At 41.4% G+C, this 13,846-nt stretch overlaps 1 protein-coding gene across 2 annotated transcripts in view; it reads right to left on the reverse strand.

Annotated features, from left to right (window-relative positions):
• Nucleotides 1-13,846, reverse strand: part of DCAF12 (DDB1 and CUL4 associated factor 12) — a 26,429-nt gene continuing 12,583 nt past the window's right edge. For both annotated transcript variants that reach the window (XM_033122495.1, XM_033122496.1), the window contains exons 3-9: nucleotides 11,278-11,484; nucleotides 10,141-10,201; nucleotides 6,948-7,141; nucleotides 5,930-5,995; nucleotides 4,609-4,771; nucleotides 2,614-2,792; nucleotides 1-2,090 (exon numbers count right to left, since the gene is read on the reverse strand). In XM_033122495.1, the coding sequence (XP_032978386.1) occupies nucleotides 1,932-2,090; nucleotides 2,614-2,792; nucleotides 4,609-4,771; nucleotides 5,930-5,995; nucleotides 6,948-7,141; nucleotides 10,141-10,201; nucleotides 11,278-11,484 (1,029 nt within the window). In that variant the 3' untranslated portion in view covers nucleotides 1-1,931. The remainder of the gene's footprint in view (nucleotides 2,091-2,613; nucleotides 2,793-4,608; nucleotides 4,772-5,929; nucleotides 5,996-6,947; nucleotides 7,142-10,140; nucleotides 10,202-11,277; nucleotides 11,485-13,846) is intronic.

Here is a 13,846-nt window from a genome sequence, read left to right on the forward strand (position 1 = left end):
TTTGCACTGGAATAATATTTATTTTTTTACTTGGCAAAAAGTCAAGTGCTACATTTTCGAAAACAAAAACTCAAAAAAACAATCAAACGCATTACCCATCACAGAAAAGGGTCTGGGAACAGTACAAAACATCCTACTTAAGATCTTTTTTTTTTTTTTAATATACAAGTTGGTTTAAAATGATATAAGTTCTGTGAGAACTAAGAAATCTACAGCCTGTAGTTTAATAGAAAAAAAAAGAATTAAAAGATGTACAGCATCCAGCATTTTGCTTAATTCCCTGTTTATAGCACCTATTTCTCTAGGATAGAAGGTGAGAATTCTAGAACCTGTGATGTATGCATTGTGCCACCAGATACAGTGGCTTGCTGACTTCCCTCCCCACCAGCCTCCATCATCAAGGTAAAGACACTCTTTTTTTCAATCTCCCCCCTTAACCTGGAGCAGAGAGGGAGGACTGGGAGAGCAACTTAGACACTGGAGTGCAGGAATATTGTGACTTTTCCTTTCCCCAGAATGGGCCATTCACAGAAGCAGAGTATGTGCTTCGAATGGAGGTGGAATTTGTGGGTGAAAACAGCTGTTATCTGCAACATGATGCATAAAAAGCAAGGAATAACTGGACATCATGATCAGTCAGTTGCCTGCAAGTTTAAAAAACTCAGACTAAACAGACAAGTCAAGGGAGGAACAAATTACTAATCACATCAATGCTTTTACACGCACAACATTGCTGGCTGTGGCCACCCATCACCATCCCAGGGCTGAACCGAGAGTGGGAGGTGGCTTCAACCCCAGCACTCACTACACACAGATAAAACCCCTGCTCACCCCCACCCACCTGGACTAAACCCAATTTAGAAAACAAAAGCAAAACTCATTGTGGAGATTAAAGGCAAACAAGTTTCTCCCCAAAGCCAAGGGGACTCAGTATGTGAATCTTAGCAGACTTGAGGCCCCCAGCTCCAGGCCCCTGAGATACCAGATTAGGTCTTGTTTGAGGGGAGGGACAGGGAAGTTGGGAGGGATGGGGATTCTATTTACCAAGTCCTACCAAGACTTCTGCAGCCTCCAGAGCTGCATCTGGGTGGAGACTCGTTTTAGGGGAGGGGCCACTGGCTAAACAGAGGGGAAGTTTAAGTGGAAGTGACACATACACAAACGTGTTCTCACCTAGGGGACACGCAAAGACAGGTAGGGGATGGATTGCCAGGACTCCAAAGCATGAGAGGCCCCAGCAAGCCTATAATCTAACTCAAAGGGGTTTCCTGGTTATTAGTTTTCCTTTCTGTTGTTACTTCCTATAATCAGTGTTGTTATACACTTTAAAAAACAAGATAAAGACTAGTCCCAAAGCTGGATTCTGAATAAAGTTGTTTCTTTTATAAATATTTTAATTACAAGTAATCCTCACTCCAGGTAATTTCAGTAACACACGGTACTTACAGGCATACAAGTTCACACACACACACGCACACGCACACGCGCGTGAGCATGCACACACATGTGCACACAGCTCTCAAACTTTCACAGAAAGTCTGACAGCAACCACATAATTGTAAAGCAACTCTACCACTCAAGAGTGAAATAAGGGTGAGAATGACTGTCAGCCTTTAAAGAAGCCAGGGAGGGGAGAGTGTGTGTCACTTAAAGAAAAAAATACAAATAGGGATTAAAAATGCTTGGTTGGGAAGCCACAAAGAAAAACATAGTAAAGTAAAATTCTGATTACCAAAAGGGAAAAAAACAAAAACCTTCAGATTTCTGTACAAAGCTTCTTCCTGTCAAGTGCCTAAACCATAGGCAAACTCTGATGTTCCCACTAAAATATGAGGGCTTCACACAATTGGAAAATATCAAAAGAAGAAACAAGGAAACAGAGGATGAAAGTTAGTGTAAATCTCTGCATTTTGGGAGAGAGCTAGTTGTCATTAACTCCAGAGCCCAGCATAGTTTCCATGGAGCCCTGAAGGGAGGGGACCTCCTGCCACAAACAGTTTCGTTCCAGACGAGTCGTAGCAGTGGGTGTAAACAGCGTTGGGGAAGAAATCAATGTCCGAAAAGTAATTCCTCCAGGTTTCATCATGATTCTATGGGAAGAGAAAGACACTCTGTTAGTACTTCTGAAAAGGGAGGAAAAGAAGGGACAGGAATACTCTGGTCTCTTTAAGAGGAGAGGGTCTTAGATCTGTAAACTGATGTCAGGAGATAAATGCTCATGTGAATAGGGGCATCATTTTTTTCCCAACTGAACATTAGGGAGGAACCGAGGAGGCTGAAGAATTGCTATACAAACCAAAGGTCTTCTCAGGACAGTAGGAACCAAACTCTTTAATAATTCACAGGCAGCCTCAGTGGGAGGTTCCTTCTCCTTCCTGCTCTATTATCACCTGGAGGGAAGTCCTAGGTCAATCAGTGCTTACTAGGCCTGTTTTTCCGTGGACATGCAGACACAAACGTAAAACCAAGGGAAAGTGCCTCTGGTCCAGGGAGTGCCTCTTAATACTGAAAATGTGGGAGGTAGTGTGTCAGTGGGGGTGGGAGGGGGTGTGTAGAGCAAAGGCAATTTTTCTGTCACTGTCCAGTAAGCGTGTTGGGCAGGGGCTTACTCACCAGCCAGCCTTTGCCAGTGGTTAGTTTCAGATTCTCCCCTGCTAGTCTGGGTTTGGACCCGTAACAAGCTGAGAGCCTCTCTTCCAGGAATCTCTGAGCTCGGATATCATAGAACAGCAGGGAGCCCTGCCCTGTGCCCACAGTGATGATGTGCTCGTAGAAGCTCACTGAGCGGATCCCTGAGAGAGAAAAAGAAAGGGCAGTGAGCAGGGGGGGTATGCACTTGACAGTCCATTAGCCTGAATGTCTCCAACATGGAATCCACGGGGCACCCCAAATATCAGACAGTACCTTTCCCACAGCTGGCGTTGCTCATGCGAAAGCCAGAGAACCCTGACACCATACTGCCATCCATCTAACTAACAGAAACCTTCGCATAAGCCTCAGAGAGGTGCCAGAAGCTTGATGATGCCCAACATGCTTTTGGCCTAAGACCGTAAGCGCGCCTCGAACCTCCTTGCGGCCCCTAGTCTCACTCTGGAGTCATCTTTCATAACTGTAAGCTCTTCCTTCTCCATTTTATGTTTCTAACCTACATTGAAATGGAGGGTAATCTGCATTTACGAATCATTACATTAATAAAGACTTCCTTGTATTTGACCTAAAACACTACCATGGCACTGCAAGAGGTCTTTATCTGGTATTAAGTGTGTTATGAGGGTGGCAGACAGCCTAGAACTAAAGCACCCAGAGCACTGTCTCTCACAGTAGCAATTTAAAACAAGTCACCTAACTACTCTGGGTCATAGGGAAAATGCATCTGTGGATCAAATAAGTACATGGCATATGAGAATGTCTCTTGGCACATAAGAGGTGTTCAATAACATTTGTGGAATCAGTATGTCCTTATTAGGTACATTACTCCAGTATCAGTAACCAAAATCTCTTAAAACTTTTCATTGCAATTATCATTCCAGTAAAGCCTAATTATTATCTCCCTTACTACTCTCAATACATACATTCTCTCTATTCTGAAATGTGGGCATCTTAACTATAATTGAAAACAAACAAACCTAAAACAAAAGTAATTTTTGCAATATCTGCACACAAAAAACACTACATAACAGGCTAAAATGTAATCAATATTGTGCCTTTTAGGGCTCTCAGGATAACAGAGCCACAATTTTGCATGAGAAGGGGGACATAGTGAGAAGAAAATACACTTTATTAAGTTGGATGATCTAGATTATGGTCCTTGGCTGTTCCCCAATCAACCTGAGTGATATGATAATAACCAACAAGTTATTTAACCGCTCTGGGTCTCAGTCTCCTCATCTATACAATGGCGTCAACACTATCTTTTCCGACCTGCTTCCCACACGTTTCTTAGGAACATGAAATGTCAGATAAAAGTATTCTGAAATCGTAAAGTACAATACAAATGTAAGTTTCTCTTTTTTGTTCCTCGATAAAGAATGAGGGTGTTCTTGTAGAGAACACACTATAAAAGATGGCAAGCTAAAGCCTAATTCACCCAGTGGTCAGAACTAAATGAAATATTTTCTTCAGTTTTATTGAGGTATCACTGACATACAATACACTGCACACATTTCAAGTACATAATTTGAGTTTTAATATATGTATATACCCATGATACCATCACCACAATCAAACTAATGCACACGTTCGTCACCCCCACCTCCTTACTCCACAGTGCCAGCCCTTAGCACAAAATGAATTTTACAGTTCAGGCAGGGCCCCAACAAAAAATTACCCCCGGACAGAAAGTAGGGCTCTGTGGGGTAAGGAGGTAGGGGTAAAGAACATGGAAACCACCAATATCCTGACTGTTGGTTTCTACCAAAGGCTTCTGTGGCCACACATTTTTCTGTGGTGTTTGAAGCTCTGCTGCTATATTTAAGGTCCCCTCGTGTGTCACCAAACACCTCCACCAGGTTCCATACAGATCACTATGCCTGTTTGGAAACCAACATAGAAACTGAAGGTCAAAACCCAATGCAGCTGTAAGCCTGAGGGGCACACCGGGACTCTTACCACTGCCACGCTCCCTGGAGCAAACAGACTTGATGTTGTATGATGGCTGCCGTGGATCCAAGAAGGAGACATGAGCTTGGGAGCCCACTGCATATACTGACCATTCACTACCGTAAGCCAGACACACATTTTCACGGCAATATGGCAGTTTGGTGGAGAGGAGCTGAAAACACAGAGAAGAGATGTACCCATGGCATTATCGGAGAGCATAGGGCAGGGCATTGTTCTTAGAAGCCCACCTCTGTAGGCTTTCCTCATATATAAGCCACATGAAGTCACAGAAAAAAAGACAAGCTCCCATTAAGGAAATAACACCCTGTTCCACCCCAAGGTATGTGAGAGAAAGAGCGGATAACTGTAATAAACAATAAGAACTGAGTACCGAAGAGGACTGGATAGGGGAAAAGGTCAAACTAGAATTAAATAATCAGTAGCAGAGAGAAAGGCCAGGTCCTGCAGGTTGTTTCCAGGGATAACCCCAAGGCACTAAAACCAAGGCCCCCCTCTGTTCTCTCTGCCAGAAAGAGCCATCGTCCTTCTCACTGCTCTTCAGATTCAGGGCCTGAATGCTGGCTACCCTCAGCCTAGCTCCCAAATTGTATGGGAGTTGTACACTACAGAAAGCACCCTCATGGGACTGGCTCAACCCCAGGAAACACCAATCAGCTTTAAACCCTGGATCCTTGTCATTTAGCCAATTCTCAGAGGGTGCCTATTGCATGTAAAGGGGCAGTGGAGCTCAGAGGCTGCTCTGACATGAAGGAGTCAATAATTTCTAGGACTCTGCTTCCTCTTGAGAAAGAGTCTATCACAGAAGTAACAAGTAGCAAAGGTCTCTGGGACAAGAAGAGGGCAAATGATTCACAGGTGGACTTAACTTTATGGAAAAGTTGCCTATAAATACATAAACTAAATTCACATTCTCATTACCTTACATGATCATTTCAGGGAAGTTTTATCTTAGTTTAATTGCTCTTCAGTTGCCAGTGGTTCCTAACATTTAGGTTTTCTGGCACTCACAACATGCCAGAGTCAGTAATCCATAAGCAAATGCTTAAATGCATTGTGGATTAGAAGACTGCTAATTAGAGGAGCTTCTCAGCAAGCCCTTACAACGTGAAAGAATTGCCACCTCTAATCTCTTTAAAAGACTTTGAAGAGAGGCATACTAGACTGGAGATTTCACGTACCATGCAATCACATGCCCAGACCCTTGGAGCACTGACGCTTTAGATTAGAAGGAAAAGGTTCAGGGAGAATTAAAGTATTTTAACCATAAGGTGAATTTTTAGGTAAAACTACTAAGTCATGTTCATCATACCTTAGACAGTGTATTTTCAGCCTTCCAGAGATGAAAGTAGCCATCCAGAGATACTGCTCCCAATTCCTACAAGAGCAATGAAAAACAGGTTATATTCCAATCTGTAGCAACTAATATACAACAGTAAGCCGGGGAAGATCTGGAAGGTTGGGTCCTCCCACTCTTCATTCCTATCCCATGATGATTCCAGCAGGAGTGACAAGAGATTATCATCTCATTATGAGCACTATGGAATGTAGCTGGACAGCTTATTAAATCGAGGCTGCTTCTTGAGAGAACCCAAGAAGCAAGTCCAATTTCTAGTAATAACATAGACACCCAAGAGTCAAAAAGCCCTTATTACACAGTCATTCCCATGACATCCTGTTTCACAGAGCACAAACATGAAAGACAGTTTAAGTCTCAGTGTGAGAGCTTCTGTAAGTGAAGGGTCTAAGCTACCCCGACTCCATAAATATGGATGTGAGAGAGGAGGCTAAGGGAACTAACTACCCTTCAAATTGTGTCCTTTCTTCTCTTCTAGCTCGGGTCTCCATCCCAACACTACTTAATACCCCAGTTTCAGGAGCTCTAACTCAGTGATTAGGTTAAGATCTGGTGGCAGTGTTGAGAATAAGCAGTGAAGAATGAAAAGAAACTGAATACCAAACAGAAAAAAAAAGTAACTGCTTTCAGACGCATCTATGAATATCACACCTAAAATAGAGAACCTGCAAAGGCGTATGCAAATGAGAGAGTCAAATCAGAGTGGCCCTGGGGTAATTCTAAGAGGCTGACCCACAAATATGGACTATCCAGAGAAATACAGCAGGGCTCAATACAAAGGGTGGGTTTCATAATCTGTTATAATTTCTCACCAGCATCCCTGAGCCTTCAAGAAGTGCTCTGTAGGCTCAGAACCGAGCTACGCAGCAAGCACTGACTTGGGGAAGGAGAAGGGAAGTGCATCTCCCAAGACATAAGCTAAGGCGATGAAGCAAGAAGAACAGGCTTCAGGGAACGTGCGGCGAGCTCATACCTTGTTCTTGTTGTTGAAGGCCAGAGCACGAACCTTGCAGTTGTCTGGGTTTGTGTCCTCCTTGGGGATGTCCTTTAAGGCCTTGTGAGTGATGTGAGCATACACAGGGACCTGTGACACATTGTGCCTTGCGTCACTTCTGGTCAACACATCATCTGTTACCTCCCAAAGTCCCATAGAACCATCACGTGAACCTGCAGGTCGAAGAGACCACAGACGTCAGACATACCCAGCTCTCCATGGAACAGTCCCACAGCAGTCAAGATGGGCTTTCTTACTCTTGCTCTTCGTGCATAATCCTAAGAAATGCTGAAGCTCGGTAGATGGCCCACCCACAAACATAGAGAATTTTAATAGCCACACCAAGAGGATGATTCAACTAAGATGTATGAGTTAAAATATAACCTTTAAGCATAACATGATTGTTGGGATTTTACAAAAGTGAGCATTACACAATTTGATAAAGCTCAGTAATTTTCCAAGCCAAATGCTTAGGTCACTGGGGCATTCACACACAGGTCATTTCTTCTGAGTAGTAGGGTTTGGGAACCTTACTTTAGATTAGTGGTGCTTAACGTTTTCTACATAAGTCTTGTATCCCTTTGAGAGACTTAGGAATTTCTCTAGAAAAATATACAAAAACACCACATTGTACATTTAATTTCATTGAGGTTCATGGGCCTCTGGAAGGCTTTCCATGGACCCATAGGGGCCATAATCCATATTAAGAATAACTGTTCTACATGAAACAAATGCTAAAAAAGACAGCTTTCCTTAGCAAACAATAATGAAGTACTTAAAAAACTAAGAACATTTTTCTTTGAATTGAGTCCTAAATACAGTGCTGGTGGTAAGCTAAAATGGGACCCTCTTTCTAGAGTACAACTGAGCAACCTGCAGCAAAATTGAGAAAGTTTGTGTTCCCATCTAGGAATAATCCACTATCAAAAGACCCACATACAAAGATATTTATTCAGAACAATCTCTATGTCCCACAGTATGGTTATGTTATAGTCAGAACCACTTAAAAAAAAAACAAAAAAAAAACACATTGTTTTAAAATTCCTTTCCAGTAAAGTTATATGTCAACTCTCCTGTGAGACCAGATAGTGAGTGCCCTTCCCACATTTAAATTGCCTGAGTGCTTTGTAGTAAAAATTGTCTACCATGGGAGAAATAGCATCCAATTTGTTTGCATCATAAGGCTTGTGGGCAGCGATTCAAAGCGGAGGTTTCATCATGTATGAAATACAGAAAAGGCCAGAGAGAGGGCACATCTGGAGAGCCACACATGGTTTATTATGCAAATTCAAAAAATAAAACTGCACAAGTTTTACTATGAAAAACTTCAAGCATCCTAAAATATTGAAAGAATTTTACAATGAGTTATATACTTATACCTATATTCCACCATAACCATTTTATTATATTTGGTATGTCACATACCTACCCATGTATCCATCCCTCTATATGAACCTATTTTAACCAATTAGAAAATATGTACTAAAGACTAGTCAGATATTTTTCAAAATGTTAATAGCGGTTACCTCTGGGTAGAGATATTGTGGGTGATTCTTATTTCCTTTTTTGTTTATCTGTATTTTAAGAATTTCTTACAATAAACATGTATTGCTTTTACAATAAGGAAAAATTATTTAAAGAACTAATTTGGTAGCAATGTGAAAATTAGATTGGAGATAAGACTAGAAGCACAGAGAAAATACGGAAGGATATTGGGGCAACTCAAGAGATTGATGAGCACTTGAGTAAAGAATATAGAAAAGAAATTGATATAAGAGATATTTTAGAAAATAGTATCAACATGGCTTGGTAATCTAAGGAGACTGAAGAGCCTAAGACGAGTCTTAGTTCTCTGGCTGTGCATCTGGATAGAAGATGGGAGCATTCACCCATATATATAAATGGGGGTGTGTCTGTGCCACTTGGAAGAAAGATGATGAGTTTGAATATACTGATTTTGAAGTGGAATGTTCAGGGGTTGATGTTCATCATCAAGACTCAACATTAGCATTGGTTAACAAGTATTGAGCATTTTCTTTTCTTTTTTCTTTTTTATTTTTTTGTATTGAGCATTTTCAATATGGCAGCCACTACACATTATCTCATTTAATCTTCCCATTGACCCTCTGAAGTACATATAATCATTATTTATGTAGCAGATGAGGAAACCCAAGTCTCAAAAAGCTTAAGTAACTTGCCCATGATCATAGTGCTAATAAGTGGTAGGACCAGGATTCAAATTCAGGTCTCTAATAGCAGAGACAATGTTCTTAGAAAAACTGTTATTCCTGTTCAGGAAACGTATACTTGGGAGTTACCGGCTTGAAAACATAGGACACTGGCAGGGTATTTGGGAGGCTCCCAATAACCAAATTTAGTGCAGGTTACCGACATACAAACAGTCCCTACAGAGATGACATGACAGCCTCTGCCCTCAAGGAGCTCTCATTTCTTGGGGGAGACAAATGATAGGGAATCCAAAAACTTCTGAACCACTCCTGGCAATTCTGACCTGTAAATAGGTTTGTCCATTAGATCAACAATTAAGATTATTTTTATTTGGGAAGCTGGAATGGGGGATTATATTTTTACATATGGGTACCCAGTAAAAATGGTTAGCACTCTGAGCTTACTTCCTAGACTACTGCGTATTTATGTATCACTAGGTTATCTTCTGTACACTCATATCCATATATTTTTTTCTGACAGTTCTACCACTGGGAAGAAATTCCCCCAATCCTATACAGTTTTTACCAACAAGAAACTTAATGCTATGTAGTTAGTTGTACAGAAATTGTAACTGCTCCTCATACTTTATAGAGCACACCAACTTTTCCTAAACACTTTAACAACCATTACTTCAACGAAACCCCACAAAACCATTGAGGCTAACATGCTATCACACATGCTTTTTGGAACAAGGCAGAATATGACTAATAAGCGAAGTATGCCAGTACCTCCACTTGCCATATCAGGAATATACAGGCGCAGTAACTTATCTAAGATCACATGGTAAGTCAGAGAAAGAGCCAACATTAGAAACAAGGTCTCCTGGTCCCTGGCTGACGGTCTGTTTACTGGGCTATTTCCACTCACACTATTATCCCTTTTCAACTCCTAGCCTCCCTCCCTCCCTGCCACACCAGAACTCCCTACAAAAGGGCAATTTTACCAGACACAGCCATAGTGTCGTTGATCCATGCAATGGAAAAGATCCAGTCCTTGTGCCCATCCTTGGAGAGGAGGGAGTGACAGGTAAAGAGAGGGAAAAAAAAAATTAGTAAAATAAGGATTACAACGCATACTCTTGAAAAGTATACAAGTCTGACTGAAAATATCTTTGTAAAAATTGTAACTCTGATGTCTAGTGATTTCAACTCATAGGGCATGATCCCACAATCTTTAACTTCCGTCTTGAGGAGCTCCAAGCTGGTATCCCTATGGACAATAAGCATGCCTAGTGGACACAAAGCTCAGGCCCTCTATTTCTGGATGTCTTATTTGGGGCCCCTACACACAATCACCTACCTTTCATCACTCTAACCTCGTCCTACCACTCTCCCTCTTGCTTCCTGAGACAACAGCTATAACTGACCTCTTTGCTGCTCCTTCTGTGTAGAACTTCTCTTTTCCTCCAGACATCAACATGGCTTGCACCCTCATTTCCTTTTAGTCTTCCTACTCAAATGTCACTCTTATCAACGAAGCCCTCCCTGCCTATCTTATGAAATAGCATTCTGCACCACACTCCCTACGGCTTTAGCCTGCCTTTACTCTTCTCCAAAGCACTTACCAACTTTGACATACTGCTGGTGAGTATTTATTGGTTAACATGGTTTATATTTTGCTTTATGTCTCCCTTCACCAGAATGCAGGCTTCAAGAGGAGAGGAGCTTTATCTGTTTTATTCATAGTTGTGCCCCCAGAGTCTAAAATAATGCTGGCCATAAAAAGCTCAATAAATAGTTGCTGAATGAATGATTTAATAAATTTTGCTCTTAGACTATGGGCAGACGTGTGTATACTGGACTGAAATACTAACCCACTGCTGCTGGACCGAGGTGTGCTGCTCACCCCTTTATCAATCATATATACTCTCTGTCAACATCCCTGCTACTCCCTATGGGGAGTATAGTCCCCTTTCTGATATTTCCACCCCCCACACCTTACCTCCATGCCCCTGGAGTCAGCAGAAATCTACAGGAAACTGTTTCTTCCCAGGGGTCTTGTGGAAGGAGGGTCCATGTGACCTACTGGGCTCTGGTGAAAAACAAGGCTACCTCTAACTACCATTACTGAAGAAACTTACATCTCCCACACACACAGGATCTAGTGTAGGCAGCCGGTAGATAGCAAGACTGTTGGGGTTGTCTCCTCCGGTGGCTAACAGTGTTCTAGAGGGATTCAGCTCGATGGCATGAATACCACAGCCCTGCTGGGTCACACCTCCTGGCTCCCGGTCCTTCAGAATGGGAATCTTGGTAATCTGGCTTGTCTGCACATCCACTACAAAGAGCTGTAAGAGAAAAGGGATATAAAGCTAAACAGCGTTTCCCTTAATGTGGCTGACCCTGAGCATACACATCCATTCACTCAATTATCCATCAAACAATTAATTGTCTCCTACATGATAGACACTGGGAATTATTAAAGGCATGGTCAGGGCTACTAGTCAAATGAAACATGAAACTATAACAGAAATAGGTATAGTGTGTTACATAAACACAGATTAGGAAGAAGTAAATTTTGCTTGGGATTCAAACACCACTTCAAAGAGGACTTGCATTAGACTATGGACCTAAAGAACCTGACAAAGGGTTTTTGGCCATTTTGGGTATATATTATATGTTTAATTCTTATTATACATGCAGAAATTTAGAAACAAAACACAATTCCCAGAACACATCACAACCACTATGAAACATACCTACAAATATTAATGTAACCCCTTTTCATTCTCCATGATTCTATGCAGAGAAATGTTTTATGGAAAAGATCAGTCTCTATTAGAGGGCTTTCCCAATAGCGTCTACTATTAAAACTCTTTATATGATTTAATGATTCATTCCTTCACTCACTCATTCATTCAACACCAACTAAATGCCAAGTACTATTCTAGGTGCTAGGAATGTAACTATGAACAAGAGAGAAATAATCCTTGCATACATTTATCTATATATACATATGTATATATATGCCTTATAGTCTAGGACGTTAATTTACAATCCTGTCAGCAATTCTCATGGTGAAAGCCAAATAATATCAAATCTTTGTGTAAAGTAACCTACTGCTTACATGTATCTAGCAAAGAAAAACTATATGAGCCTTAAATTTAAATATAAAAAGGAAAGGAGTAGCTGGAACAAGAGTACCAGGCAGAGACTGAGGAAAAATTTTACAAGGGTGGAGGAGAGAGGGAACAACCACTCTTGAATCTGTAACGGAAGTGCTGACAACTACTTAAAGCAGACCGACTGCCTAACTGGCACCATTGCTGATGTGTCCTACAGGCATTTTAAACCCAACGTGTCCAACAGAAATTATCTTCCTCCTCAAATTGCTCATTTCATCTAATGCCACCACAATTTGCCCAGTTACCCAAGCCTGGGATTTATCCTAGACTCTTCCTTCTCCTCATTCTATCATCCAATCTAGTCCTGCCAAATCTACTTCCTAAATATTCTTACAGTTGGCTCCTTCCTTTCCAGCCTCTCTCATCACTTCTCCTTGGGACCATTACAACTAGTCTTTGTGCCTTCAGACAAGGCCACACTCAAAACTCTTCTCCATACTATAATCATAAAAATGGAAATCCTCCCATGTTAATTAAAAAATACCCAATAGTCCCCTTTACCTAAATCCAAGCTCCTTAGAATGGCATCACGACTCTCCTCAATCTGACCCCTACCTATCTTCTCTAGCTTCACATCCTGCCATGGACTTTATGCTCTAGAAATAACTGATGATTAATTATTAGTCACACAAAAATCTTCAGTGCAATAGAAAGTATTCTGTTTCATGCTCATGCTGTTCACCATACCAGAAAAGCTTTCCCCCATCTTTTCTTTACCTGTCCAACATATAATTATATTTCTTGATTCAGTTCAGACATGTCCTCTCTGAATATTCCCAAAATGTCCAGGCTTGTGAAGTTCTACTCTTGTAGGCTCCCAAGATAAGCCCTCTACTCACAACTTAGACCCTATTATACTGATTTAAAATTTTGTGTCTCTCCCAATTCCAAGAGTAGGGGATTTATCTATTTGGTTCTATAATCCTGCCCCCAAAATGCAAAGCTACATAGTAAGCACCTGCATAATAGTCACCTTTCAGGGCGGTCTGCCCAATGATGTTAGGGAGCTCCCACATCTCTGGGACCCTGTAGCTCTGTTCGTTTTGTAACAGCCCAGATCTCCAGATCACAGCACTGCCAAGAGGTAGACTCCTGGCTCAGGGAGAACCAATCCAGAGGCTAGATTAGACTGTGTCATTCAAATTTTCTCAGGAACATGGAGCTGGCTGGTGGCACTAGACTGTCCAGGTGACCATTTTCTACCAAAGCCAGTCCCCAAAGAAAAGAAAACAGCAGAGAGAAAACATGGCCATCTTTGGTTCTTAGTGGCTTTCCAATTCTTAGTTCTGTTTCCTTCTGAGATCCAGAGATACTTCCTGCTTTTGGGGTTTGTGAACAAACCCTTCTAAAAAACGTGAGTGGGTTTCTTACCCTTTCAAACAAATGATCTCTAACCAACACAGCCCTTCAAACATTTAATGAAGCAAAATTAACTGCGTGCTTACCCCTTTGTGTTGTGTGGGACAATGCATCCACAACATGTTAGCTTCTAAACCAGTGATTCCCAAACTGATTATTACTGTAA

Source organism: Rhinolophus ferrumequinum, chromosome 12 (genome assembly GCF_004115265.2).
Source record: "Rhinolophus ferrumequinum isolate MPI-CBG mRhiFer1 chromosome 12, mRhiFer1_v1.p, whole genome shotgun sequence".
Taxonomy (NCBI): Eukaryota; Metazoa; Chordata; class Mammalia; order Chiroptera; family Rhinolophidae; genus Rhinolophus; species Rhinolophus ferrumequinum.